General features: G+C 37.0%; 1 protein-coding gene across 2 annotated transcripts; it reads right to left on the bottom strand.

Annotated features, from left to right (window-relative positions):
• Positions 1-208: 208 nt before the first annotated feature.
• Smarce1 (SWI/SNF related BAF chromatin remodeling complex subunit E1) lies at positions 209-19,958 on the bottom strand. 2 transcript variants are annotated; one of them, XM_076870597.1, is made up of 11 exons: positions 19,870-19,958; positions 17,696-17,747; positions 17,475-17,518; positions 14,339-14,443; positions 9,530-9,610; positions 8,336-8,467; positions 7,897-8,068; positions 4,465-4,637; positions 3,328-3,429; positions 2,485-2,695; positions 209-481 (listed from the first exon to the last, which is right to left on the bottom strand). In XM_076870597.1, the coding sequence occupies exons 2-11, from the start codon at positions 17,700-17,702 to the stop codon at positions 273-275; spliced, it is 1,236 nt and encodes a 411-aa protein (XP_076726712.1). In that variant the 5' UTR covers positions 17,703-17,747; positions 19,870-19,958; the 3' UTR covers positions 209-272. The 2 variants fall into 2 exon arrangements, with proteins under 2 accessions (XP_076726712.1, XP_076726713.1); XM_076870598.1 differs by lacking the exon at positions 209-481 and adding an exon at positions 500-1,151.
• Between the last annotated feature and the right edge of the window lie 6,086 nt (positions 19,959-26,044).

Genomic DNA, 26,044 nt, shown 5'->3' with positions numbered 1-26,044 from the left:
AAGAGGTGGGTGTTTTCTCAATTAATTTAAATTCTGAGGCTTTCGGCAGATGAGGGCTAGCAACAAGATCCAAAGAAAAAAGCCATCTTTACAGTGCTAAGAAAGGTGACTGACTGTGCCACTGGGCTCATGACACTCATGGTCCAAAAAGCCTTTGGTGGTATGAAACAGACAAGAAAAAAATTAATACACAGACCACATAACACCATTAAAACCAAAAAACATTTTTTTCATTTAAAAAAGTATTTAGGACACATAAAACAAGGCAACAATTATTCTTTCTTCTCATCTTCTGGCATAGGATCTGTTGGTGGCTCTTCCACTGTTGCACTGTTGCTCTCTGAGCCAGTGTTACTATCACTGGTCCCCTCCTCCGCCATGCTGTCCACCCCCTCCTGCCCACTCTCCTTGTCCTCTGGAGTGGACGTGCCTTCTTCACCATTTTGTTGGCTCTCCGCTGTTTCTTCGAGGTGTGTCTCCTCTGTAATCACACGTGACACTGTCAGTTTGAAGATAAACATCTGCTCTACATGGACATGGACAGCATGGAGCTGTGCTGTCCAATATGGTAGCCATTAGCCACCTGTGGCTAGTGAGTACCTGAAATGAGCCAGTGTCAGTGAGGAGCTTTTAAGTATGTGTGGCATAATCTGGGGTGTGAAAATCTACTTCTTTAGCAGTAGGTTCTATAAAAATCTAAGTACAGATTAAATACTTTGGATGAAAATTTAGCTTTTGAATTGAGATGTGCTCTAAGAATAAAATACATGTTGGATTTCAAAGACTTATTGTGTGAAAAAAAGAATGTAAAAAAGTTGATAATTTAAAAAATGCTGATTACATGTTGAAATACTATTTAAGATATATTGGGTTAAATACAATATCATCAAATTAATGTCAACTATTTTGCCTAATTTTTAAAAAATGTCACTAGTATGAAATTTAAAATGTCATGTGACTTACAGTATATTACTATTGAACAGTGCTATTCTGTGGCTTTTGGATTAAGTGAGAGGGCAAATGTGGAAATAATATCAAGTTTATATTTTAGATACTTTTGTTAAAAGTCACACTGGGCTGTTTCCTATAAGAAATTAAGAGCATGAGGGTTTTGCTTGCAGTCTTCATTTTCTTCATTTCTTTTTCTTAAGCTATAAGGATAGAATCTGAGTAAAGACCCACAGGCCTTAAGAATAAGAAGGCCCCATTCACAGATGACAAAACCTCTGACTGAGTAATGTCTAGTTGCAAAATGAGCAAAGACCCATACCCTGATTCCCAAGCTCTTAATTTAACCACAAACGTGCTCATGCTTCAAATTTAAGATAAAAAACACGTTTATAAAAAAAACAGAAATGAGGCTAAGAAGATAAAACTTAAAAATCTGTGTGAAATATTCATCTAGTGAATTATATTTTGTAGAAATGTCTGGTGAAGACATTTATATTTTCCATAAAATACTTTTCAGATGGTTGTCATTTGAGTACAAGTATAACTACTGTCCCCGCTACTTCTGGCAATGATGGTTGAAGGAGCCTCTGGCTGTATTCCTATAACTACTCTCAGCTTAGTTCTATTTACGTGGTGCACTAAGTAGGTGAAAATAGTGCCAGAAAGTGAGGTGATCTGGAAATTTCAAGCAATAATCAATTTAAACAGTTCTTTATACAAGTCCTACATGTAATTTTCTAACTTGCAGGATGTTTTATTCCCCAGGAAAATCAGTTTACCTAGAAGTAAGTTCTTCTAGGATGGGGTCAACAATCTTTTTATGTAAAGGGCTAGATAGTAAATATTTTAGGCTTTGTGGGCCAGCTAGTCTTTGTTGCGACTACTCAATCATACTGCTGTAGCCTCAAAGCAGTCATATACAATATATACACAAACCGGTGTGGCTGTGTTTTAATAAAACTTTTTACAAAAAAAGTGTGGCAGGATTTGGCCTATAAGCTTTACTTTGCCTGACACTATCCTAGGACACAATCTTAAGAACAATGATCACACCTTGCATAATTAATATGAGTGATAAAAGTCAAAATGCTGAGTGTTAACACCATGTTAAATCTAGTACCAGAATGTATTCACAGAAGCAGTACTAGGATGATTTCAAATGAGGAAACAAACTAAAAAACTATCCACAGTTGAGGTTCTAGTTCTAGTCCCCAATCTGTGTGACTCCTGGACCAGGGTCCTTAACCATCATACTGGTCTACTTCATAATCTCAAGTTAAAAAACAGCACATCTGGGTACAATGTCAAAACCTCAGACGGCAAGACTGCTGACAATATGTCACTGGTGTTCCATGGTGATACCAACTTTTTCAGTGGGTCTACCATAAAGATTACGATTTGGAAAGAACTGGGTAGGTCACATAGAGAATTACTCAAGAGACAAGAGTGATCTCTAAGAGCATTTAGAAAGAAAATCAAAATTACAGACAGCTGTAAAAGGCCCTGGCGATTCCCCCGGTGTCTGGTGCTTACCTGTCTCCATTGGAATGCTCTCGTCGTCCTTCTTCTCCTCGGCTTTGTTTGCCGCTTGCTCTTCCTCGGGAGTGATGCTGCTCTGACTTCGCTCGGCTTGCTCTGCTGCCTCCTTCTCCCTTTCCTCCTGCCTTTTTCGGGCCTGTTCCTCAGCCTGTGCAATTTCAGCTGCAATCTTTTCCATATCCACTTCAACCTTCAGACCGCACAACTAGTAGTCAGGAAAAAAAAAAAAAACTCTTTTAGTAATGTTTTCTTCTTATAAACTTTGAACCAGATAAATTGCTTCAAAAGTAGGTTTTCTTGCCTATGAAATAAATGTATGTATACAGGAGAAAAAGACATGCTTCTCAGTCTTCCCTGAAACTCTTTTGCATAAACATAAAGAAGTTGTTTGAGCAGTCACGTATCATCAAGTACTACAGGGGGACAGGCAATACTGAGACAGAATTATTCATAAGGTTTCTAATTTATATTTCAGACTCCCAAACACAAGATTTACTTGTTCTAATACAAAGTGAAAACTTATTAAAAGTCTGATGAATAATTCCAATAAAGTGAAAACAATTCATGACCGCATAGAAGTTTAAAATATTAGGATTCCAACATCTATGGACCTAATATGTGCATGTATACTATAGGATATCTCAAATTTATTGCAATTTTCCAGAAAATGGCAATTATTTCATAAATAAAAGATATTATAGGTCTTATATGTATAGTGACATGAACTCTGTTTCAAAGTGAACATTATTAAATAAAAACAGTTTTGGAAAAAAGAACAAGGAAAAACAAAGTAACAGAAACAGTGATGAAAGTATAGTTAACACATCAAATGGATACCCTTTTAAGTTCATTGTTAAATGAATCTGTACTTTCCAGGAATTTCCTCTTCTTTTCCTGGTGCCGTTCCTCTATTTGAAGAAGTTCAGCTTCTAGTTTTCGCTGTAAGACATATAACCAGGTTTTATGATTACTTACTTATTTTCTCTGAAGTAAATATCAAACACAGAAAACACACCTCATTTTTTAATGATCACTCTTTCAATTTCTGTGACAAATAACATTTTAAATTTTAAATTTTAATTTCTACAACATGAATCAGCTATAATTTTAAAAATATAAAATTAAGTATAGAAAGAGGACTGTGATTAATAAAATAAATGTTAAAGAACACTATTTCAGGCCTCAGGAGGTTTTTGGAAAAGTATTCAGTAAAGCAACAAATGTAGAGAGGTTGTCTAAAATTCTCAAGTGCACATGTATTTCTTAATAGACATATTTTCAATTACAAGGTTTTGTTATTACTTGTTTTTTTTTCCCCTTCTACCAGTCCTGGGGATTGAACCCAGGACACTCTACCACAGAGTTAAATCCTCAGTACTTTAATTTTATCTTTTTTAAAAAAATTTTTTAGGGGCTGGGGATGTGGCTCAAGCGGTAGCGCGCTCGCCTGGCATGCGTGGGGCCCGGGTTCGATCCTCAGCACCACATACGAACAAAGATGTTGTGTCCGCCAAAAACAAAACAAAACAAAAAATATTAAAATTCTCTCTTTCTCTCCTCTCTCATTCTCTCTTTAAAAAAAAATTTTTTTTTTTTTAGTTGAACATGGATACAATATCTTTATTTATTTATTTTTATGTGGAGCTGAAGATCAAAACCAGTTCACTCATGCTAGGCAAGTGCTCTACCACTGAGCTACAACCCCAGTTCCTTAATTTTATCTTTTATTTTAAAATTTTGTCCAGGCTGTCCTCAAACTTGCCTCCCAAGTAACTGGTATTACAGGTGTGTACTGTCTCTATTAGTTTTTAATGACAAACTTAATAAACCTCTGGAAATGGTTCACTTCCGTAACCATTTTTCCCAAATCACAACAGGTTAGAATGAAACATTTCACAGTATATGTATGCATGGTATAAGAATCATGTCACCTGGGATTTGCAGCAATTTATTTAACAAATGTTTGTGATGTACCTGATGAACCATTAAGGACTGGACCTGTCGCTTGAGGACCTGCATTCTAGCTGTTGTGACAACTGACCGGACGTCTGGTACCACACTCTCACTAAGGATTTCACTGATGAGGCGGTGGTTTCTCTGGAAACGGGCAGTGGCTGTATGCTTCATTGAAAAGCCATCATCATAATCTGGAATGAAAAAGATGTTCCAGAAATGAGGTAGCCAGTAACCATAACCAGGAGTGTAGCAATGTTAACATTTAACATTGAGGAACTGTGGTGCTCTCTCATTGGCCTGACCAGCATGACAAGAGCACTATCAGACACTTGGTGAAAACCACACAGAAGACAGAATGTGTTTAGTGGCTAAGGTTTTTCTCATAAAGTTGTTAAGTGATGAAGTCTGAGAAGGGTTTGATGAAACAAAAATGAGATATAACCATACCTCTTAGGCTTTAGTATCAACAAGAAGGCTGCACCCCATGGCAGTAACTGAAATTCTGCGAATGTCAATCTCTCTCAGTAGGCAAGTGCTCTACCACTGAGCTACAGTGGCAGCATACATATTGGTAAATAACATATGAACTGTGTAGTCTTTGTTGCTGTAGCTCTTTACAATTGATGAAAATGATCATTTGTAAAAATCAACTTATTACTACAGAGAAAAATCCTCTCTAGCATTCTTATAGATAGCATTTTCATTTTGTTAGATCAAAAAGTCACAAAGGCTGGGGGCGGTGGTGCACAACTGCAATTCCAGCAACTCAGGAAGCTGAGGCAGGAAGATCACAAGTATGAGGCCAGCCTCAGCAACTCAGGAAGACCCTGTCTCAAATAAATAAATAAATAAAATGGGTGGGGATATAGCTCAATAGTAGAGCATCCCTGGGTTCAGTCTCTAGCACTATCACTACCAGCACCACAACAACAAAACACCACGAAGGCATAGGTAACTTTAGGAAAAAAAATTTTCAATTCCAAAATTACTTCTAATTTTTGTCAATTTACACATGCACACAGCTGTTGTCAACGGGCCCTGATGTACTACACAGGTCTGGCTTATATGCTTTTTTTTTTTTTTTTTAAAATATATTTTAGTTGTAGTTGGACACAATACCTTTATTTATTTATTTTTATGTGGTTCTAAGGATCGAATCCAGCGCCTTGCATGTGCTAGGAGAGCGCTTAACCCCAGCACTATATGCTTACTTTTAATAACTACAACAGTGCTTTCTTAATCTTGGCTCTTGCTTTATCATCAACAGTTTTTCACATAGCTGGTAACAACCTGCACTATTATTTACTTTCCTTTAAATTAACTCATCTAAAAAATACCAAGCTTTCCCTTAAGCAAAACACATTAAAACAAATTTGCTCTCTAGCACCTAACTTCCTAGTATCCTACCAGAGTCGGGGGTGGGGGTGGGAAACTCTGCCACAGAGGCCTATAGTGTGCTACATGTGACTGTCTTTCAAGTGTCATTTAAAAAAGCCTTCAGTGTTTTGTGTGGAGCACGGTATATGTCTTGTGAACCTTTTTCTGGTCCTTTGCTACTGATGTCAGCAGGTGCCACCTGTCTCTTGGTTGTATGTCTATATCTGCCTCCCAAGTCCTGAGGGATGAGGTTCAAGGTCTACAGTCATTCTTACATTGGCACCTTATTTATTGTACCCTTTCCTATTAGTTGGTTTAGGAGCCTTTCTTAAACTTAAAAACACAACAGGCAGAAGGCAAGACTTTCTCAAGTCATGCTGTTATCTTTCTCTTAAGGAAAGCTTTATCTTCTGCTTACAGCTTCTATGTTGTTAGCCCTTGTTTCTCTTGTGCAGATCCTCTTCTTCCCAATTATTTGTAGACCTGATCTTTCATTTTTCAGTTCTATGTATTTTTCTTACATTAACCATTCCACCTTAATTAAAACTTGCATATGTTAGTGCCTTTGGCGCTACTGATTCTGCTTAACATCGGTATTATTTGTATTCCATATTCTATTCTCTATATTTTACTATCTGTATTTGTAACATTTTGTCAATATCCCAGTCCATTCTTTTAAAAATCTCATTTTTGGTTTTCTTTTTTTAAGTATATTGTTCATGTCTTTAAACTGCCCTTGTTGGTGTCTTCTTTACAAACTTCCCCTCTGTTACTGCTACCTTAAAATGGGATTTATTTTCTTGATGTTTTTGTGGCTTATAGTTGGAGTTTCTAACCTCTTCCATATCATAGTGTACACAGAGAAAACACAGTTTTCAGTACAGCATGCTAGGTATGTGGACAGGAGTACTTCTAATCTGTGGTGGCAGTCTCTGGGGGTCCTTGTAGCTTCTGACCCTGCTTGACGACAAAGAACCCGGAGAGCAATCTGCACACCTGCACACTATTCATGGAACCCCAATTAGAAAGCTCTGCCATTTGTGTGAACATATACAATCTATGTGTTCTCACAAGTGGTACTTATGACTTGTATTAATAAATTCTTGTTGGACTGCAGAATTAACTAGCAAGGAGATTTCATAATGTTCCTACCCACTCATTAACTTTCTCTCTTAAGAACCTTTGATTCAGCAAATTCAAGGAATCAAAAAGAAAGCTGGGTATAACTAGAAGGCATTTAGCTTTTCAAAAAATTTTTTTAATTTATTCTAATTGTTGTACATGACAGCAGAATGCATTTCAATTCATAGTACACATATAGAGCACAATTTTTCATGTCTGTGGTTGTACACAAAGTAGATTCATACCATTCATGTCTTCATATATGTACCTAGGGTAATGATGTCCATCTCATTCCACCATCTTTCCTACTCCCATACCCGCTTCCTTCCCCTCCCTCCCTTTTGCTTTATCTAAAGTTCCTCCATTCCTCCCATGACCCACCCCAACCCCAGCCCCAATTATGGACCAGCATCCACATATCAGAGAAAACATTTGGCCTTTGGTTTTTGGGGATTGGCTTACTTTACTTAGCATGATATTCTCCAGCTCCATCCATTTATCTGCAAATGTCGTGATTTTATTCTCTTTCCTTTAAATTAACTCATCTAAAAAATACCAAGCTTTCCCTTAAGCAAAACACATTAAAACAAATTTGCTCTCTAGCATCTAACTTCCTAGTATCCTACCAGAGTCGGATATATATATGCCACAGTTTCTTTTTAGCTTTTTAAAAGTACTAAAGGCAAATTCCTAGTTGTGACTCAAATGCCTTCCATGAGTTCTGAGAACAAAGACTTTGATAAACAGTAAGTATAGTTTTTACTATCTTCTGTTCTGAAAGGATATTTCTTTTTCTTGTGGGAAATTGACACAAAAATCTTAATCAAAATAATCAAGATATTGAAATGGCACGTAAGTACTGCTTTTTCATTTAAGATAAAAATAAAAACATTATTAAAACATACATTAATTCAGAGAAAGCATAAACAAAATTGGACTTTCTCCCCTTACCATCAGGATCTTCAGCAGGCTGAATGCTCATGTAAGGTTCTCCTTTCTCCATGCGAGACTGTCTCTGTCGACTCTCTTCCTCTAATGCAGCTTCTGCACGACTTTTTGCATTGATGTAAGCAAGGTATGCAGGGGAATTATGATAGGCCTTCATAGATTCATTGTACTCTATCTGAAATTCAAAGGTTTTTCAGTTTATAATTAACATTTTGCTGGTTATAGTGTGTATTATCTCATTTAAATATCTTAAGACATCATGTAGGCAGGGTGTTAAAGTCACCTTCTTTTTACAGATAAGGAATCTGAGGTCTAGAGAAATGTGCCTGGGCCCAGGCAGGCAGCCTCAGCTTTCTGATCCAGTCTTACGTTTCTTTTATAAATAACGAGCCAAGGATGATGCACTTTATACTGTATCCGTCCCACCACAGTGGGCTCCTACCTTTTCTGCTTCGTATTCGTTTAAATATTCTTGTTTTTCTTCATCAGTGAGATCTCGCCACATGCCACCAATAATCTTGCCAATCTCCCACAACTTTAGGTCAGGGTTGGAAGCCTTTACTTGGTCCCAGACCTTAAAAAGGAAACAGATGGAATTTCAATATAGATGCCTAAACATATGGACATTTAAACATTTAAAAATATTTTCTAATATAGAAACTTTTAAACATTAAAAAAATGAAAGGTAGCATTGTATTTCTATGTCCTCGTTGGCCTACTCCAACCTTTACTAATAGCTGGCTAATCTCATGTCATCTTTACCCTGATGAATTATTATTTATTTATTTTTGAGACTGCTACATTGCCACGGCTGGCCTTAACTACTGTCTCAGCCTCTAGAGTAGCTGGGACCATAGGCACATGCCACAGTGCTTGGTTCTGTTAGATTACTTTAAGGTAGATCTCAGACACCATGTCACTTCATTTCTAAGTACTTTAATTTGATATATCAAGAACATCTCCAATCACTACAGGCACTTAAGATGAGTTAACTCAATAAGCTAACTGATGTCTCTAAAAATTCATGTGAATTTAGCAAGAAAGTTGTTAATCTGCATAATACAATGCAAACTATAATACATGATCATATTGTCAAACACATATATAATTATTATGACCAAAAATTAAAACATTTCTAAAGGTCTGTTAAAATGCCATACCTTTAAAAAAGACATTGGCCATATTTTTAAGTGTAATAAGGCTTATCACCAAAAAATTTGGAAAATTCAAGGAAATATATAGAAAATAAAAATTACCATCAGCTTACTGTTCATAGGTAACCATTGTTTTCTAGGTTCCCTCCCTCAAACTAACATGTAGTTTTAATGGTTTTTACAAAAATAGTACAAATAATCTTGTATTACTTTTTTTACTTAACATTTTTTCACGTCATTTAATATTCTTCAAAACACATTACGTTCATAGCTCTAAAACATTCTGTCTTATTTAATTATGCTCCTCTTGCTGGATTTTACTTCTGAAATTCTGAAATCAGAACAAAGCTCTTTAAAAACTACATTTTTTTATGCTTCCCCTGAATATGCAGAGAAAAACAGACCAGGCCACACTGAAGCTGCATGGATGGCTGAGAAGCAGAGGTGGTGGTCCACACTCCTTCCCAGTTCTGGGTGCCTACCTTTCTGCTGTACCTCATGTAGGGCATCAGCGGCTTATCTGGTGGCTTTGGGGGTTTTGGAATCGTAATACCAGAGGATGCCTACAAAAGAGTTAAATACATTCATTATTCAACTGCAAGAAGTTCATCGGCAACCTGAAAAGAGAGTCCCTTAAAAAAATTCTAATGCGCCTTTCTTCTACTCGTCCATGGATACAAGATTCTTATATTTTCTCCACGGAAAATAGCTATCACTGCAAATTCAGAAATGTTCATATCAAAAGAAAATGGCTTTAGGCATGCAATTGTAATGTTTTACTTGGCAGTTTATTGCCACTGCTTTGACAACCTGGCTGTAAGAACAAAATATTACATGATAATCCATACATTGAAAATATATGGTTATATAGCAAACAAATCACATTTAGAACATTACCTGGCACCCATTTACTTTGCTCAACTGTCATTATGCATACAGTCAACACTTGATTATCTGCAGTAGAATCTGAACCTTCATCACTTACCACACTCACATTGCCTACGGGAGACCTTGCATCTATTGATACTACATCAGGAACACACCCTCACACAAAACACAATACAAAAACTGCCTCTGGGTTAAAAAACAACAAACACTCTGCAAACTTTCTTATCTCCTTCAGCACACAAAGATTTCATTTCTCTCAAAGGCTATGTCTATTATCCAGTGGTTTTCAAGAAGTATGAACTAAAGTCCCATCTTTCTCTGTCCTCCATCCTAACCACAGCGAGGAGCAAATAAGTTTCCAGGAACAGAGCCCCAGCAGAGATACTGGGCCCGATTGTCATTTTTGAGGTCTTACATGAAGAAGGTCCATTCTATTAAGAATTTTTGGTGTTGTGTAAGAGACATAAGAGGAAAAAGAAAAGATGGCATATATAGGAAAAGGGAACAGAAGAAAAGGAAGGGGAGGAGACACTGGAAAATAGTTTCAAAAGGAAAGAAGAAAGTATGTGAGAGAAGAAATAAAGGAATGAGACAGATGAGTGATAGGTTCCATGAGCTGAGATCTAGGCAGGAGACACTATGGCTTCTGGTAGATGTCTCAGGTAAAGCCAGCCACTCCAAGAACAACTGTTTCTAAACTTCTAAATCTTTTCTTAACATACATACATACATAACTGCATTTGATTAAGGACTCAGAACAATAAAAATCATGGCCAAATGATATTAATTCTCCCTGCCAGGCTTGGGGGAAAAAAGTCCTGGCTTAATTTTCAAATTTTTATAAGAAAATGAGAGTGAAAATTTGTTCTCTTACCCTTCTGTTGCTACTGTGATAAATCATAACCTTATTTTTTGTTCAAGGGCTTAGGGACTGGGCATGCTTATGTCCTTTTCCAATGTAAGCAAGAAATGCTTCCTTTTCTGACACTAGGGTCTCCCTTCTGTCCTCATATACTTTTAAGTAACTCTTACTTCTTCTTTACCTATGAAGTTGTAAGAGAGCATTTCATCCTTGAAGCAGCATCTCCTCTCTTTCTGCTCTTCCTTCCGAGCATTCTTACTGCCCATGCTAGTGCCCATGCAAACAGACCCTCTTTTTAGCCAGTAGTGGGCAATGGAGATGAGCCATGGGAATAGTCACCAGTGGTGGTATGAGCAGCAAATAAGGGGAGATCTTAATCAAGGTTTATAGGAGTTCTTTTAAGGGAGAAAAATCCTAGGAGGTTAACCTTAGATCATGGGCTCAGAGGAAGAGTCCATCAAATCTGCTTCTTTATACATTAAGTTGTTAAAAAAATTTTCAACTCATATCCACACAAACCATCAGAAATCTATAAAGTGAGTTACAAATAAAATTAAAATTGTGCCCCTAATTTTTTAGAAATTAAAGAAGTAAAGAATTCTAAAATGCTTATATTTTCAAACTTTAAGTATGAATCAAAACATTTTGAAAACGAAGTACATTTATACTCTTTGGAATTTTTCTAAGAATCACATTTATAACATTAATGGATTTATTTCTCTCTTTCTTCCGAAGAAAGATACACCAATTATCTACATTTTGAAGTCATATTTTCATTACACTGACCTTTCAATTTATAAATGCAAAATGAAAAAACCAACAACAAATATAACAATAAAAATAATCCAAAATAACAAAGTTAAATTCCAATTGGTTTTGGGATCTTAAAGAATTATACCACCCACCCTCAATTTATTTAACATCCCAGACATGTCTTAAACATTTCTTTACTCTTAAAAAACAAAAACCAAACCAACCAACAAAAAAAACCAGTTTGCACTTTTCTAGATAACAGACAATTAGAAAGAGTCACTGCTTTGCTTTCACCTTCTGAGGTATGAAAAACTATAGTCGGCTCTCTTACTAAATGGCCCAGTGGGTAGCTTTTGGAGTGCTTGAGCTTCCTTTTTTTGATTTACTTTTGTTATCTTTACCAGCAACCCTCTCTTTTCAATTTTCTGCTTCTAATTTGCAATGAGTCGGGACAGGCAGACAAGTGCCTGTGAGTGTTAAAAGATGTGCTTACATGAGTAAAGTCCTAGGAAATGTAAGGAGCATGGTTCATGATTTTGTGAGATTTATCTTGGCTATCCAGAGTTCTTTGTTATTGTTTCTTTCCCAATTCTTAGCTGTTTCTCTGATAAGATTTATTTAAGAGTATAAATTTCCTATTAAAGTGAAGAAAATAGGATATCGCTATATATATATATAAAACTTACATTGCTGTAAGTTTGTCTCAATCTGTTTGTATGCACATCTGTATTTAAGAAAATGCAAATCATTATCTGAATGCAACTAGAAGTGAATTGCAACTCAAAGCTATTCTAAGCACTCCAAAAGATGTCAACTTGCCATATAAAGTGTTCACTGGAAACTATCCAAGTGTTCTGGAGTCTTGAAGGAAATATGAATTTCTGTGTGACCTTCAGGAAAGCTCCTTCTCAGGGCCTCACACAATCAGTCCTTCAAATCACTAAGGTAATTTCTAGACAAATTACTAAACAGGAGAACTGAATGTGGGTAACTAGGGCCATCTTAAAATTAAAACGTTTTTATAATGGTCAAAATCAGAGCTGTCAACTCTTAATACACTTCAGAGATATAAAAAAAGGTAGTGTAAAACCTCCTGTTTTATTTCCTTCACACAACAGTTTGATTTGACTACCCTTCAATCTGGTACTAAAAAGACAAAACACAAAGAACAGAGCCAAAACACCAAGCTTCAATGTTCAGCAACTCTCTTATTCTACCCTACTCTGAAGCTAGTGTACATTCTGAATGTTGGATTCTTGTGTTTGCCAGGAAGTATCGGGGAGAAATGAATGAATGACCTGGGCCCACACACAGGGACTGCACTTCTTCTTTCCTACTCTGTCTCCACTGAATGACCCCACTTTATCAACAAAGAACCCCGACAGCTACATCCAAGTTAAGAATAAAATGTTTACATACACAAACCAAAAAAGCCATTCTAGTATTTTAGTTTCTATGCCTATTCCATTAACATAGATAATCAAGAGCTGACTGTATAGAGCTATTATAATTATAATCATTCTACTATTTATTGCCCATGAATAAATTTCTGCATTAATATGAATAATCCAAAATTGACTCCATTCAGTGTTTAAATTAAAATGTTCCCTATCATCCATTACACTTGTGAAACCATACATTTAGGCCAGGGGAAAACATGTACTGATGCACATAAAAATTGTATGCATTGTGAAATGCATACATAAACACACTTTGTCAGAATTATTTTCAGATACCATGAAATACACATGGCACATAAAACTTGATATGCTCATGAAGTACAAATTATGTAAAAACAATGAAAAATTTAGACAAACAAAACCTATCAAGATAAGCAATGTGCTTACCAAGATAGACATATAGTTTGATAGTTACGAGCTTTCAGCTGTAGTTTGACTACAGGGTGAGAGGGTAGTTACATTAATTGAAGGCATTTATTTATTACTTATGAATACAGCAAATAAAAACCAAGTATTAAAAATTTACAGCCATTTTTCATTGTATATATTCTCATCAACACCAGAGATTCCAGTGTATGTAAGTATTTGACTTTTGGATTTACTGTAATTTACTCCAATTTCAAAAGTATAACATCCAACTTTGATTATCTTAGGTTGACCACTTAAATAAACATCCTAAGTTTTAGAAATCACATTCCTATACTATTGATTAGAAATATACACCTAACTGTACATATTTAGTCTGATACTTCAATTTCATTCAACTTCTATTTTGCAAATTTTTTGGAGTGACACTAAAAAGTCTTTTTTCTTTTCAACTGTAGAGAAATAAGTCTCAATTAGAAGGCTGACAATTAAATCCAAAAGACAAATTATCACGTGTAGCAGTTCTTATGGGCAAGGCCAGCCAAAAGCTTTCCAGCCCTGAAAATGCCAGGTCTGAAAGACTAGCACTTAGTAAGAAACAAAGTTCTTGAGACTAATGCCAATTACCTTAGAAAAATAGAAGAAACTCTTCATCTCCAAAAGGGTATTTTAACCATAGGAAATTCTCAGTTTGTCTCCAATAGTATAAGCATTAAGTGCCCAAGGTTCTATCCTTACTGACCACCAAACAGAATGGATTTTTCTTTTCTTCCATATACATATCCATCCAGATCTCACTATTTTTTTCCCCCAGTGTAAAATTGTTTAAATAATGTTTAAATAGTTGAAAAGCCAAATTAAAGTTTTTTTAAGTGGCTGTGCTTATAGAAGGACCTAACTCTGGAGGCATTTCTGGTCAATTCCAGTGGTTTGCTGGAGGCTGTAATAGTTGATTCTCCTACCGTGACCCGGCTGTTGGTGCCCGGGTTCCCTCCCAGCCTGTAGTTGTTGTAGGCGAGATGACTGTATGGATTGTATCCCACAAACCCTGGTGTGCTGGGCATTTGCTGATGGAAACAAATGAGACAAAAACACGAATGAGAAATGAGCTCAAACGAGGAAAACACAGAAATGAAAAATGATCTGCATATGGCATGCAAAAGCAACCTGAATTTAAACAAGCAATGATGTGTTGTAAATGTTCTTTTTCTTTTATTGAGGAAATTAAAATTTTCTTTCATTGAGAAACCAGTTGTACGTGTTGCTATTGCTTTTTTTTCTTTCTTTTGGCAGGGGCTGGGGGGTGTTTATGAGAATGTGAATGTGTGGCTAGCTTTCTCAGTTAAACAATTCACTGATGTTTTTCAAACATTCAGGATTATTTTATAGTCAATAGTACCATAAAGCAATTTAGCAATATATATCATGTCTCAAATAGGAAGGCTTGAAGTGTGATAACCTAGAAATCTGAAAACACTACATGCAAAACAAAACACAATTTACTTGACAGTTATGTGGATGCCAACCAATGTATTCATCTATTAAAAACAAATAAAAACAAGAAATGGATCTGCTTTTCAAGACAATTTTGAATTATTTTATATAATGTGAGAAATGAGAAGAGACTCAAACCAGGAAGCCAGGAGTTGTCAATAGAAAAGAACATATGTTGGATTCAATGGATGTCACATACATGACTTCAAAACAAAGACTTGTAAGAAATGCATGGATTTCATTCTGGGGTACTATCTGATCTTTAACCCAATGATTCTTTTTAGGGCTTTCTCTTCCATCTCTTCTTTGATCCATCTTCCATAGGTCAATTATGAACAATTTCTGCATTTAGTGTTAATGAGAACTACTTTTCTAGTTGACAGACGTGAACTTTCTTTTTTTCATCTATTTTTCTGAAAGCTCTCACCCTTTCAAAACACAACTGCTCGCTGCAACAGGATTCTTGGGTTTTGTGACTTTTTTGTTGATATAATCACAAATTAATTAATACCATGACATCCAATGTTCATGAAAATTAAGGCATAATGCATAAAAAGAATATAGCAAGGAGAGGACTAAAGTAGGGTATTTTTTTCTAATGAAACTCAATCAAAAAAGTGACAGTAATTTCATTTTTACATGCAATTAACAATATCACCCCTGAATTGCATAATGTAAAATACATTTAAGACATCCCAACTAAGCTTTAGTTGTTACATAACAAATACAATTTTCTAAAACATGCCACTATACATATCCTTAGTGTCTAATAGACATTCAAGCAGATAGTACATTTGATACTTTTTAGGAGAAAAGAGAGCTGATCAATTTCTAGCCTATGTAATTAAAGACGCAAATTAGACATATTTAAGTAGGCAAAACACAGATGAAGTATCAAACGCACAAAAGAAGTGTATATTACTTGGAGTGGTATATCTGAGTGGTAGTAGTGGTGGTGAAGGTGGTAGTGGTGGTGGTGGTGGAGGTGGTGGTGGTGATGGTGGTGGTAGAAGTAATGGAACAAAAAAAAAAAAAAAAGAAAAGAAGGAAAATAAATCATTTAATATCCATTCTGTTGTTGGATGTTTTAATCTCTGGTCTTCTATATTTTATGTGTTAATGTGAAATTATGATACAGAAATATGACTAAAGAAAGGCAAAGAAAAAAAACCCTTTCTACATATGAGAAGTCAGAAGGGGTACTTGGTTTTTGAAACATTTTAATCTCAAAAATATCAAGTTTGTTCTCAAGATAATTATACATTGTTGGAGGCAGTATTTACATCAAATGACACCTTCAGAGGTTGCATATACAATGAGAATCACTGTTTAACATTAGGAGGCAATAATGTAAGAAAAATAAGGGAACTAAAAAAATTGAAACTAAAACATAATTATACCATTTCCAAAGCTGAAGTACATGGTTAGCTCTTTGAGGTCAGAATCTCCATTGTTCAACTCCACCTGTATAGCCACTAGGAGAGTGTCATGGAGATAGTGGTAAGAAATGTTCTTTGATTTAAGAAAGAAAATGAACCAAACAGGACTTTCAGGTCTACTGGAACTAACTTTAGAGACTGCATATTATATAAGTAGAACTGAGAAAATATGATACAGTTTCTCTTTTTAAAAGCATCTTACTAAAGAAAAACAAATTGTTGATAAACGTATATCTGAGGATTAGTAAATATGACTAGTTATCTAGTGGAGAAAAAAATTATACAAGGACCTAATTAGTAGTAAAAAGTACACTAGCCTAAAATTTAGGAGGTGGGGGGGTATGGAAGGAAAAGCTGGAGGCTATTAAAGAACTGATTTTGTAGGATATGGTCATGTTAACAGTGTTTTTTTAAAAAACAAAACAACAACAAAAAAAACCCCCCGCAAAAAACCAACAAGGAAGCCATTTCAGCAAGGCCTGAACAGTTACTGTTAAATCTGTTTTGTGGGCTGGACAATTATTTTACATGCTGATCAAGCTGGGTCAGTTTGCTGGATACAAAAAGCAGTTCACAACTATTATTTAGACACCGTGAAACATTATCAATTCAGAAACCAGTAAAACATAATTTATGGAGAATTCAGCAGCAAGATCTGACCCACAGATAATGAAATCCTTACTTGAACAGCTTGAAAATAAAGAATTATAATTAGTGTAGTTATAGACCTAGAAGTTTTACTGTTTGATTTAATATGAAAATTTTATATATAGACAAGAGAGAAAAATGTAACCATTTGAAGGTTAGGTTTAAAAAAATAAATAATGCCAGAATGAGCATTCACTCAATATCAACTTAAAAGACTCTTAATAGCAAAGATTGACGAGAAAAGAAGTGTTAAACTTGTCATTTAGTTCCAATTAAAAAAAAAAAAAACAAGAGCATAGGATTTTGATTGGAATTTCAAAGTTTTTTTTTTTTTTTAAATGTTGGGGTTGGTTCAAGTTAAGATGCAAAGTTATTTTATTTAGTAGGAAGTGCTGTTTTTTAGCTGAATTTTTCATCCTGTGGCTGTGATGATTGAGTGACTGTCACTGGAAGACATCTGGGTTTTTGTATCAAGGCCAGACTTGGCTATTACATTAACAAGAAAATTAAAACTTACTGTTGCAGGAGCTGGGGTGGGAGGTGGGGCATAAGATGGTCTTTCTGTTTGAAAGAAAATAAATAACTTCTTGTAAACAACTGAGATATAATACTATGCAACAAAACTACCAATGGTCCTGTTTTGAAGAAAAAAAAAATGAGAGTATTTTGGAATTCCCATTTGCTAGGGCATTAGTCTCTTATTAACATAGATTGATAAATATAAAAATTGAAACTTACTTGACATTTTGGAAGATTAAGTTCTCAGTTCCTTAAGAATGAATCTGAGACACTAAAATAAAAAAAAAGAAAAAAAAAGGAAAAAAAAAGAGAATCAAAACTCAGCAAGCATAAGAGAATGTTTTCCTAAAGAATAGGGTAGTTTAATTGGTATTTCTGAGTAAAATCACTTCACTATTATCTGCTAGTAATCAAGCCTTTTGCATATTTTAACTTCTTCTTGTAGGTCATTTGGTTGATCAGAATTAAATGACTAAGTTACCGGGATATTTAGAATAATATTAGAAATGTATTTTTAGGGTTTTGCTTATGATACCAAGCCACGTCTTGTATGGAAAACATTTTGCTGATGCCATGTAAACGTTTACTTAGACTGATAAAAAAAATAATGACAATAGAATGTGATGTATTATCAGGGTGACCCCAACAAGGCCTACCAGATACTGACAGCTCCCTGATCAGTTACCTTGCTTTTGGGATGAGAACTTCTGTTGAAATAGAGGAGCGTTTTATTCCTGCAGGAGAAATAGTTTATTTTCTCAATGGTCCATCCTGGGTCTCTCCCTCTTTTAAAGAATAGGCAGAAGCCTTTTACAGCTCCCTGATCAGTTACCTTGCTTTTGGGATGAGAACTTCTGTTGAAATAGAGGGGTGTTTTATTCCTGCAGGCAGTATAAAGGAAAACTGGGTATGATGATGAACTTCTCCTTTCCTTCTATTGGTAAATAGTTCCAAAAGTGCTGGGAATAAATTTTGAGAGTCTACCTGAGAACTCTTACTCCTTCACAGCCCCTTTCAAAATTATCTCTTCAATGGCAATTTCTTGACAAATTACCCGGGCAGAATTAATTACTCCCTCATCTGTATTCCTATCTACTACTAAGATCTATGATACTGTTTCTTATAACTTTAAAAAAAAACACACACCAAACATCTGTCAATCTGGCTAGATTGGGTATTACTAGGGAACAGGGATCATCTAATTCATTACTGTATTTCCCAATATCTTGCTCTGTTCTTAATAAAACTTGCTGAAGTGTTAAGAGCTCATCACATGAACAGACACATGTGAGTTTATTCCTTAAATCAATATACATCACAAACAGTAAGGTGTAAAGAGAGAGAAATTCATTTTTAGAAAGGCAAGTACATTTCTGACTAATGAAGTATTTTCAACCAACAAATAAAATAATTTTCTGCTTCCATTTTGCATTTTAAGAAAACTCCTGACTACCAGGAATAAGAGTCCTGGTGTGGAAATAGTTTATTTTCTCAATAATCCGTCCTGGGTCTCTCCCTCTTTTAAGAATAGGCAGAAGCCTTTTACCCTCATGCGGTTCTCCTCCTTGGTCACAATAGGGAAGCTGTCAACATACAGTAGACCTTGCTGTGGGGAGCTCAGACAAAAATTGCCACAAGCTCCCTGTGCATTACACTTCACTGTTAATACTATTAAATGATTGCTTTCCTTTTTTAGAATGCAAAGAGTGGGCCTGTACACTTGCCTACATTGGGTATTACCTGGTACCTGGCATAAAACAATTCTCTAGTTGTTGAATATTTACCTTATACAGAACAGGTTATTACATGATCTTGCTCACCCAGTCACAACAAGAATAGACTGCTGCCCCCATTTTACAGACGAAAAGGGGAGTTCTCAGAGTTTCAAGTAACTTGTCCAGAGCCATATGGCCAGGAAGTGCCAGAGCTGGATTTCAAACCCAGGCCACACGGTTTCAGAGCCTTCGCTCCTCTCTCCAAGACACACAGTGAATCCTCAGGTCTCTACCCGAACAAAAAGGGGCACCACCTTCTTGGGGGTGCGGACCATTGGCTTGCCTCGTTCCAAAGGCTTCCTCTGAGGTCGCCTCCTAAGTTTGTCGTGGAGGACCCACTGTACTGGCGACTCCCGTAAAAGGGGGTGTGCACAGGCGCTTAGATCCATTTCGGGGGACTAGCGGAGGGGACAAATCTTGCTTGGGAGGAGGGGCGGCGGAGGGACTTCCTCCCGACCCTCGCGCCGCTAGGCCGCAAAGAGGCCGCACGGCCCCCAGCTCCGGCCCCACGGCCAGACCTGCACCCCAGCAACCCGCGGGAACTCGGGGTCCAGCCAAGCGGGGACACCGCGGCTTGCCACCCTCCCAACCGGGTCGGGCCCACTTGGAAACACTCACCCGCGGGCCGAAAAAGCGCCCGCAGCTCCGGCTTCGCTTCCCTTTGTCCCGCACTCGCCCCGCCCCTCGCGCCGGAGCTTCCGCGCTCGCACTTTCAACACTCCGTTCGATTTCTCTCCGGGCCGCGCCCGGCTCTCTTTAGGAAAATAACCCTCTGATCACGATGCGGTGATGCTTGGTATAGTCACGGATTTTTTTCAGGCCACACAGCTTCCCCAGAACTCCTCGAGTTTGGATAGTGTCCCAGCCTGGAGCCGATTCGTCACGGCGAAGAGGGCGGGGTGGCCCGACCGCCCGCTGGGCGCTGGTTCGCGGCCCCGGGCGGCGGGGGCGGCCGCGGCTCGGGGGTGGCAGTGGAGGTGCAGCAGGGCCCGGGTGGTGGGCTCCGAGGCCCAGCTTCTGCGCGGGGCTCGGCCTGGGAGCGCGGCTTCGTCACCGCCGTGCTTTCCCGTTGCTCTGGTCTCTGAGTCCCGGTGCACACTGTAGTTTAGTAAGCCGAGGAGGGAGGCGCTGAGGATTCGGGTCGCGCGTTTGGGTCCCCACTGGCGGCTCTCTGGGCGTCCTGCCTTAACGTCCAGGTTATAGCCTTGGCGAAAAGCAACACGGACTTTTGCAGTTTTCTAAGCGCATTTAGAATGTAATTGCTCCAGATTTCCGAGCAAAGGCCCAGAAACGTCCAACCGGGTTGAGCGTCCTTGGTGCATTCAGCTCCCTCTCAAGGACTAAGGTCCCCCCTTTTTTGGCTCCAGGGTTTCTTATGCTGTCTTCTGGAACTTTCCCCCAATAATTCTTCCTTTGGGCTCCCCGAGGCTCCTGAGTCATAACTATTATTGCAGTCCTGTATCTGATAGCTTTCGTGTCGGACTGTTTGCCATCGCAAATACATCACGAAGATTTGAAAGCAAAGTTTCAGGATGTGCACTGGTCATCATCTTATTGTTAGTGCATACTAACGATTTAACTCATGATTAGATGTTCACAAAATATGTGTTGAAGCAGCCTTTGGGCCTGTTCCAGGCTCTTTTCATTAAATCAGTGGCACTTGGCTATATGCATTTTTATACTTTGGTATATTGTACTGTACCATATGGAGTATATAAACACCTGGCTGATGTGGGCCACTGGAGGGGGAATGAACAGATGGGGTCTTTGACCTGTAGTTGCCTGAGAACAGTGTTGACATTTAGAGAGACTGGTGGAATTCTTGGGCTGCCCTTAGACTCCATCCTTGTTGTACCAGCAGGGGTATCTCTAGAAATCTGAAAAAACAGCCACAAGTGATATTCTACCTAGTTCTTCCACTACCTTTTTTTTTTTTTTTTTTAAATCCCCCTGAATAAAGATTAATGAAATGGAAGCACATATTGAAGAGAAATACTGAATGAGAGGTCATCAAATGATAACAGGTAGCTGAGTGGTGCTAGAGATAATGAACATGAAATTGCTTTTTTAATGTAAAAACAAGTAAAGAGTGAATGTAGGATACAGGAAGCCTCAGCAGGGATCCAGTATCTTCTTACTCTGATCTTGCTCAGCAACTCCAGCATGGTTTCTTCTTTGGGGTTATGGGGTAAACGGGTGGAGTGGGGGGAGCTGGGCAAGCCCAGTGCTGAGGAGATGCTATGCTGTGTCATCTTCTAGGAAGTTCTCTGAAGACAAGCCACAAGTACTGGATGCTAGGAAAAGCACACTGTAGTAGATTGGAGTGGCACAAAAATGTTGAAAAGGGAAAAGGGATCTGAGTGGAACAGCGATATTGTTTGATTGATAGACTTTGTGTGTGTATGTGTGTGTGTGTGTGTGTGTGTGTGTGTATTGAACCCTGAGCCTCAAATGTGCTAAGCACATATTCTCCAGGTCAGCTACACTCTCTAGCTCCTCTCATGTGGTTTTTACTCAAAGGTTACCTTTATAGTAAATCTTTTTAATTTTTTTTTGTTGTTGTAGATGGACACAATACCTTTATTTGTTTTAGTATTTTTTAAATTATTTTTTAGTTTTAGGTGGACACAGTATCTTTATTTTTTATTTTTATGTGGTGCTGAGGATCAAACCCAGTGCCTCATGCATGTTGGGCAAGCACTCTACCACTGAGCCACAAGCCTATATATATATATATTTTTTTCTTTCTTTTTTTTTTTAATGTGGTTCTGGGGATTGAATCCAGTGCCTTACGTGTGCTAGGCAAGCACTCTACCGCTGAGCCACAACCCCTACTTAAAAATCACAACTCATTCCCCAACACCTCTCTTTATTCATGGGCCATTTAAAATTTTTTTCTCTGGCACTTAGCACAAAACATACTACAGTATCTATACATTTATTGATTCTGTTGTCTTTTGCTTCCTATCAGAATGAAAGCTGGCTGAGGATGGGAACTTTTGTAATTTTGAACAGTGCATAGTATGGGAAGGTGCTTGTTATTTGTGGAATAAATAAATGAATGACTATCTCATTTTCCTTCTTTGGTTCTTCCTCTGTTCCTTAAGATTTGAAAAATTTAAAAGGGAAGAATATAGGCAAAAGATAATAGAAAAAATCCTCCCTAGTGTTCAATATACCAAAACCTGTGGGTGAAATATCCAACATGGAAATGTCTGCTCTACTTGCACAGTTTATTTTCTCCAAAGCAAAGAATAGAACATGTGATCTTACATGCAATAAGGATATTTATGCAAACTATAGTATCCATGTTTGGAAATGTGACTATTCCTGGAAAATATGGGATGCAGTATTAACATGACTGTTACCACACGTAATGACAAAGGTTGGGAGCCCTCCCATGAGCCTAGTAGGAAACTCCAAATATAGTTGTGGGCCTGAGCACTTTAGTTTTCATTCTGGCAGCAAGATCCAGGCACTTGTCTTGCTTTCCTCTCTGATACCACTCACACTTTCCCCAAGTCAGGGAAGCCAAAACCAATAAGTAATTAAGCTGGGATTCTAGCCCAGGTCTTTGAGTGGGAAGAAGCTGGTGAAGGAGAGAGAATTAGGAGAAGAAAGGTCTGTGGCTAGGCAGGAAGAAAGAAAAAGGAAGTGGGAGAAAACAAGGAAAAACCTGCAGTCCTTGGAGACCTCATAGTTCATGAGTAAGCTCTAGGAGGTCTATGAACCCTTTAAAATTGTGTATGATTTTTGTGTGCTTTTTCCAGATAGAGGATTAATAAATTCATCAGATTTTCAAAGAGGACTGTGACTGAGAAGGATGTTGAATTAACCACTAGGACATGGAATTTGTATGTAATATGTTCTGATGGAGTTTTTTTTTTTTCAAGATTTTTTTTTTTTTTTTTTTTTTTTGGTAGTACTGGGGAATGAACCCAGGGGCTCTCAATCACTGAACTACATCTCCAGTCCTTATTTATTTATTTATTTATTTATTTGAGACATGGTCTTACTAAGTTGCTGAGGCTGGCTTCAAACTTGTGATTTTTTTCCTGTCTCAGCCTTCCAAGTAGCTGGGATTACTGGCATGTACTACTGTGCCCAACTCTGATGCAGCTTTTTAAATGGACTCTTTCCCTAAAAATATGGAAAGGGAGAACAGAGCTTTAACTGTGTCAAATAGTCCATAAAAGTCTAGTTATAGGCAAAAAAGGTAAAACAGGCAGTTTTGCTCAGCTGTTTCTGTGAAAGCAGACAGAGCTACCATGGGCATTCAGTTTCTATTGCTATAAATAATTGTGAACTATTGAAGCCCAGCAGATTTCCAAGACAGAGCGATTCACACTTTTATAGATTTTGACAAAGTATGATTGCTTTTACAACCTCTGTTGGCCTCAAAATAACCTTGATGATTTGGGACATGAGATTTGGCTCATGTTGTGTAAAAGGATGAAAATATTTGAAAACAGGATGGTACTGGAGAATCTGGGCTATGTGGCCATTATCAATTGATTGCTTTGAGGGTCTAGGCCAGAGTTGGCAAAATGGTGCTTCCCCCCCCCCCCCACAGTCCTGGGTTGAAACCAGGGCCTACTACATGCTAGGCAAGCATTCTACCACTCAACTCTAACCAGGTTGACAAACTATTACTTTAGGCCAAATCTAGGTTGCAAATAAAATTTTATTTGAATACAGCTTCACCCATCATTTGCATATATTGTCTATGGTTGATTGCAGCTATGAGGGCAGAGTTGCTATGGGATCTTTTGACCAGAGAAGCCCAAAATCTTTGTGATGATATTCTACAGAAAATGTACAGCAATCCTGGCCTAGAGTCTTAAGTGTGTGAGGACAACTTGGAAAGGCTCATATTAAGACACACACACACACACACACACACACGTGTGTGTGTGTGTGTATACATAATATATATGTGTATATATAATCTCATTTCAAAATCTTTATTTGCAGTGTATCCATGAATATTGATTAGCAACCTGTGTGTACATGCCGGCTATATCCTCATAAACATAGAACCAAATTCTGCTCTTTGAACAAACTTTCCTTTGATTTCATTTGCTGATAATTTGTGTCATGTGTATATGTATGCAATTTGAAATTTAATTTTAGACCCTGTGCCATAATAAGTTTCCGTTTGAAACGTTCAAACTAATTTAATCATTTTTTACTTAAGAGTTTTTTTAAAAAAATTTAAAAACCCATGTTAAGAAAACAAATTGAAGGGCAAACTATAAACTTTGACACTATAAAAATTTCTATCAATAAGCAAAATGCTTATATGCACTATTACTTGTACATTATTGCATAACAAATTATCCTAAAACTTAGTGGCTTAAAATAATATAATAATCATTCACAATCTTCACAGTATATTTTTGTATTTTAAAAACTATCATGGTTGAAACACTTCAAATTGGGTAACTTACTTGGAAAAAATAATCCTTTTGGAAGTAAAGATTCAAAAATATTATCTTTATTGATAGTGTTTTAAACTATTACTTAATTTTTTTGTCAGCTATAATTTCCTCACAAATTCTTTACTCGAAGAACCAACTTTTGTCCAAATGGTACTTGACATTTGAGCAGTGCTTTACCAAATTTTTCAAGTGTATATTAATTCAAATAACTGTGAGGCAGTCAGGATAGAGATTATTACTAAGCATCACCTTTTTTTCCTGGTTTTCAAGTGTGAAAACTGAGGCGTAGGGAATTTAGCATGGACACTCCTCTTACATTGTTAGTGTCAGAGCCAGGGCCCCCAGGATCCTACGATTGTAAGTAGCTGGAATTACTCTTTATTTTTGCATTTCATTATGGAAACATGCATTTGGAAGATTTCTGAGAGATTGAGGAATATTAATTTCTATTCATTCATAAAACAAGGGTAGTATTATTTTGTAGGATTGTTTTAAGGATGAGGGACTTCGAATGACTCTGCTGAACACAATACCTGGATTTGAGGATAAACACCTTAAAAATTGTGGCTACTGTTATTACATTTTCCCCAGAATTGTGTGACTATTTTGATTTTTTTCTTAGCATAAAATATCAGCATACTATTTTTAATTTATCTTTTGTAAAACAAGTTAAAAACCATTATGTATCTTCTATGATTCCAGTTTTCTTTATTCCCCAAGTGAGTGCACTCTCTTTATTTTGCTTAATCATGCAGAAATATCTTTGAACTAAGAGAAGGATGTATCAAACTCAATACAAGGCAGCTTTGGAGTTCATGTTTCAATATTTTTTATTGTGAGTGGTATCATTTACTTTGGTAAATTCATATCCCGATTTTAAAATGCCTCAAAACAAATAAAACTTTATTATAAATACAAATACTGTATTTTTAAAATGTACGTGTTATACACACAATTTAGTTGCATAGGAGAATTACTATAGCAAGCAGTTACAGTTACATTCATAATGCCCAGTACTAAGGTTTTAACACTGCAATAGATTATACTAGGTATATTGCTTATTATGGTCACTGTTGCTTAGTATAGTAACTTCAGTACAATACATTATATGATTGCATTTTTAAAGCTTTAGTAAAGTTTATAACATTAACTAATATTGAATGAAACTTTTTTTTTTTTTTTTGTCCTGCTGGGGATTATACTCAGGGCCTCCCCTGTGCTAGGTAAGCACTCTACCACTGAGTTACACTCCAGCCCAAATGAAACATTTTTATGTTTAGGGTGAGTTTTAGGTCAGATGCTTATGCAAGAATGAGCACTTAACATGCTGTTGTAGTCTTGACAAAACAAAC

This window comes from Callospermophilus lateralis, chromosome 11, assembly GCF_048772815.1.
Source record: "Callospermophilus lateralis isolate mCalLat2 chromosome 11, mCalLat2.hap1, whole genome shotgun sequence".
Lineage (NCBI taxonomy): Eukaryota > Metazoa > Chordata > Mammalia > Rodentia > Sciuridae > Callospermophilus > Callospermophilus lateralis.
Note: the sequence above shows the minus strand (reverse complement) of the source record. Positions and strands in the feature narration are given on the sequence as shown.